The 4,665-nt window shown below is 39.4% G+C and overlaps 1 protein-coding gene across 1 annotated transcript; it reads right to left on the bottom strand.

Moving 5' to 3' along the window:
• Nucleotides 1-2,489: 2,489 nt before the first annotated feature.
• Nucleotides 2,490-3,787, bottom strand: LOC112779062 (serine/threonine-protein phosphatase 7 long form homolog). Its single transcript, XM_025823322.1, has 2 exons — nucleotides 3,719-3,787; nucleotides 2,490-3,236 (listed from the first exon to the last, which is right to left on the bottom strand). Exons 1-2 carry the CDS (start codon nucleotides 3,785-3,787, stop codon nucleotides 2,490-2,492), a joined length of 816 nt encoding a protein of 271 aa, XP_025679107.1.
• Nucleotides 3,788-4,665: the final 878 nt, after the last annotated feature.

Below are 4,665 nucleotides of genomic sequence, written 5' to 3'. Positions count from 1 at the left end.
AATTAAAAATGAACATACAGAAATCAAATTAATAATTAGCAATAAGTAATTTAATTTCTACCTGATTTTTGGTCTGAAATCTGATGGCTACCCAACCATTTTTAGGTGCAGAGCCACTGTATTCTGATAAGGAGGATCAACGAGATTATACTTGAAAGGATCTTTAATTTGTCTTTATTATAATTTCCAATGGCACGTTAATTGGGTGTGCTTCATCTGCCAAGCTTCTCATTTGAGTTATGATGTTGACGCGAGGAATTGGTGTCATTGAAAGATGGAAGTGAAGGCATGTTAGGAATGCTTATTGAAGATGTTATGTAGTTTCCCTTTTCGTATTGAAGAATAGCAATGGTGGTTGTGTTATCAAATGAAACGTTGAAAGCACTTGAATATGCTAATATATATAAGGCAAATGCTATGGTGCCTAGAACATGGTGCCTAACTTATTAAAAAAAGTAAAGAAATAATATTTAATAAATTTTAAATATTTTATGTTTATTTTATATATTTTATTTTTTATTTATAAAAATAAATTAGATAATTTAAATACCACAGTAAAAAATATCATAAAATTCACCTATATATAAATATAATAATAATTATTAAAGAGTATTTTAATCATTAAAATATATTATTTACTTTTTGTAAGAGATGAGAGTATATATTTTGAAAATAGAAAAAAAAAATTATTTAAAGTCGTTGCCTATACTTTTCCTAATTATTAACATCTATCCGGTTGTTAATTAAAGGGCAAGTTACTTAAATAAATAGATTAGAGAAAATATTTACCTGAATGTGCAAAACTGGTTCTTGTTACCTGCATGTGCAAAATGCCATTTCTATGTAAACCGTGGCAACCCACCACGGTTTTAAAACGTACATAAACCGTGGAGACCCACAGCGGATTAGGGTTTAAAAAAATTGAGTGTAAACCGTGGTAGGTCACCACGGTTTACTAAGGAAAAATTGCATGCATAAACCGTGGAGAGTCACCACGGTTTATGAAGAAATCCTTTTGCACATAAAACCCTGTGGGTCACCACGGTTTATGTTGACAGGAAGTCTATATATATGTTGGTGAATCAAGCTCCATAAGAGATCATTTTCACAATGGCTAGTGAGGAAGAGAGTTTTCTTGCCTTAGTGCATTGCTCTGGGAAAATAAAAAAAAGCAAAAGCAAAGGTGTGAAGTTTACCGACAGAGAACCACTAAGTGTTTTTATCAGGTCGTCGATGACTTTGTCAGATTTGAAGAACAGCATCTTGGAGAAGCTTGGCGTGTTGGGTAGCAAGTTGGTGAAGAAACTATTCTACAAGATTCCCATGGCGGTTGTATCGACCGGTGTTCAGTATGAAACCTTTGCGGTTAAGGCTGATGAAGATATTAGGGTTCTGTTCTACTGTGTACGGAGTTTTCCGGAGATCAGAATCCATGAGTTGTTCGCGAAGTTGGAGGTTGGTGTCGATAGTTCTGGGACATCCGCGCCAGTTCCCTGCCCAGCTGCCGCGGGTGGTGCATCTAGTTCGATGCCTGCGGTCAGACCGTATGTTCCGCCGATTCAATCACCTTCGTTTGCGGCTGATTTAGACCGAACAGAGGTTGTTGGTTCTATACCTTTGGAGAATGCAGCAGTCATTGAGCCTCCGCACGTTGTGGGCACCGGTGGTGGCCTCGTACCTTATATCGAAGACTTTGGTGGACCTGATCAAGTAGAGAATGCAATGCGTAACGATGAGTCTGACCAGGAGCCTGTTGATATCGATGGTGACAGCGACGATGACAGACGTGGCGATCCACATGCGCAGCATAGGCCAGCAAGTTCTGGTTCTCATCACTACCCTCCACACTTCTCGACACTAAACTTGGAAGCTCTTAGTCAACAGGAAGACAGTGGTAACAGAGTGGGGGGATCTTCTGCAGAATTTCAGATTGGGCAATCATTCCAGAGTAAAGATGAAGCTGTGCTGAGTGTAAAGGACTATAGCATCCGGCGAGGTGTTGAGTACAGAGTCATCGAATCGGATCATTTGAAGTATCATGGAAAATGCAAGGAATTCGGCAAGGGTTGTAGTTGGTTGATTCGTGTAGCGCTTCGTGCACGAAAGGGGACTTGGGAGGTTAGGAGGTACAACGGGCCACACACATGCCTCGCAACTTCTATTTCAAGTGATCACCGTCAGCTGGATTACCATGTTATCTGTGCGAGGATTCTTCCTATGGTTAGGGCAGATGCTGCGGTTACGGTAAAGGTACTTCAACAAGCGACAGAAGCTGATTACGGTTTCAGGCCTAGTTACAGGAAGGTTTGGATGGCTAAGCAGAAGGCAGTGGAAGGCGATCCAGTGCAAGGCGTGCGGAAAGTAATCTCTGTGCCCCTGCATCGTTCCTCGGCACAAACTCAGCCCACCTACAATTTTAATTGAAATGATGTCAAAACAAACCATAACACATGATGTATTTAAAATTTATTAACGGATAATACTAAACCCTACCTGGAAGCCAGAGGAAACCCGAACCGGTCAAAACCAGTGGGCCTCAGAGTGGGAAACCTCCAGAAAATCCAAGACTGTAGTAGCTGTAGCGGCCCAGCCAAGTTAACGACGTTCCTGTTTGTTCCACGACAAAGACACCTATACAACCAGGCCAGTGCAGCGGAGCCCCAGCTATATCTGCCCAAGTCGTCCAACGATGCCAAATAAGGCAACCAGCGAAGGTGAACCCTGTTTGCGTTCTTGTCCACAAACAGCTGAGACGACAACAGCATCAGGATATAAGCGCGTGCGTATACACGCACGGTCTCATCAGTAGCATCTGCAGGGAGAACCCGGAACCTCTCGTGGAACCATGTGTAGCACACTGTCATCTGCTTGATTTTATTCCGTGGAGGTAACTCCCCGAATAACTCCCGAAACCACACCCATGCTGGTCTACCGTGTTCCATCAGATTCTCAAACTCATTCAAGCACCCACTAACGGGCACACCATCAATCGGCAAACCCAGCTGATACGCAACATCCTGTAAAGTAATGGTGCACTCACCAAACGGCATATGGAACGTGTGGGTCTCCGGACGCCACCGCTCAATAAATGCGCTAAGGAGAGACTCATCAACCCAGAACCACTGACTGTTTAGTCTAACCAGATGATACAAGCCGGCAGTCTCTAGATACGGTATAATCCGGTCATGTAAGGGCATATTCTGCTGACTCCTAACGGTGCTAATAACCCTACTAGGCTGCAAAACGTGGGTAACAAAATCCCTTAACATACAACAATTACAAACAACACCAAACATAATTTTCGTAAAAATTATTAGACTCGTCACATTAAATTCATTGATTCTCTTAGTGTGTAATACACCGTGAAGCTACGAATACTATGCACTCATTATAACAATATAAATACAGAAAAAAAATATTATTCAATAAAATATTTACATTTATAACAAAATATTTTAGAGAAATACTATTAACCAGACTTACAAGATAAATAAGCATAATAAAATATGCATTACTCAGTAGACAATATTAATAAATGCCTCACATTTGGATTGACAGTAACCATAATAATATCAATATTTATGTAAATAACATTAATCAGAATAACAATACAAATAAACATAATAAAATATTTTTACTAACAATATCCCTAATAATATCAATTGCTATATTAGTATGAATTTTAATAACAATAATAACGACAGAAACAGTAACTAACCTCTTCGTCGATATATCCTGCCACGTGAGCGACGTCATTTAGTCGGTACAAGCGATCCTCACCCTCCATTGGCTCCACCACCCACTTCTCCTTCAAACCTCCAAAGTTTTGCCAAATACTCTCAACACAACAACAACTTCCTTTTTTTTTGTTCCTTACCAAATGATCCGTCCTAACCTTCCACGGATTACTTATATAGCCACACACACATAAACCGTGGTGACCCACAGGGTTTTATGTGCAAAAGGATTTCTTCATAAACCGTGGTGACTCTCCACGGTTTATGCATGCAATTTTTTCTTAGTAAACCGTGGTGACCTACCACGGTTTACACTCAATTTTTTTAAACCCTAATCCGCTGTGGGTCTCCACGGTTTATGTACGTTTTGAAACCGTGGTGGGTTGCCACGGTTTACATAAAAATGGCATTTTACACATGCAGGTAACAAGAACTGATTTTGCACATTCAGGTAAATATTTTCTCTAAATTATTTATTTAAGTAACTTGCCCTTAATTAAATTATGTAGCTCGTGAGAAATTCATTGATCGATCAAACTACTACACGAAGGTATGACAAGGATATTACATTCTTACCGGCTACTTTTGACTTTGACTTTTCTTGTAGCCAGCAAGCAATAAGTAGTGACAATTTCAATAAAATAATAGTAATATGGTTAGGGTTATTAGGGCTGCACATGAATCGGATAATATCCGCATATCCGCGATAATTATCTACATTCGATCCGAATTATCGGATATTATCTGATCTGCAGAGTCATCGGATCGGATCAGATCCGATCCGTAAATCCGCATATCCGCACATCTCATATAAATAGCATAGTTTAAGAAAGTAAACCCTAATGTGATATGAATTTTAATGTGTTATTTTATAAATTTTATGATATCTTGTTTTTAATATTTTATGTTGTACTTCAACTTAGAGTAA

Source organism: Arachis hypogaea, chromosome 19, assembly GCF_003086295.3.
Source record: "Arachis hypogaea cultivar Tifrunner chromosome 19, arahy.Tifrunner.gnm2.J5K5, whole genome shotgun sequence".
NCBI classification, from domain to species: domain Eukaryota; kingdom Viridiplantae; phylum Streptophyta; class Magnoliopsida; order Fabales; family Fabaceae; genus Arachis; species Arachis hypogaea.
This window is presented reverse-complemented; position numbering and strand designations above follow the sequence as displayed.

Coding starts and splice junctions, on each gene's coding strand:
- LOC112779062 (XM_025823322.1), bottom strand. CDS start 3,787: ATGGAGGGTGAGGATCGCTTGTACCGACTAAATGACGTCGCTCACGTG. Junction 3,237..3,718: donor CAGGATATATCGACGAAGAG/GTTAGTTACTGT, acceptor CACGTTTTGCAG/CCTAGTAGGGTTATTAGCAC.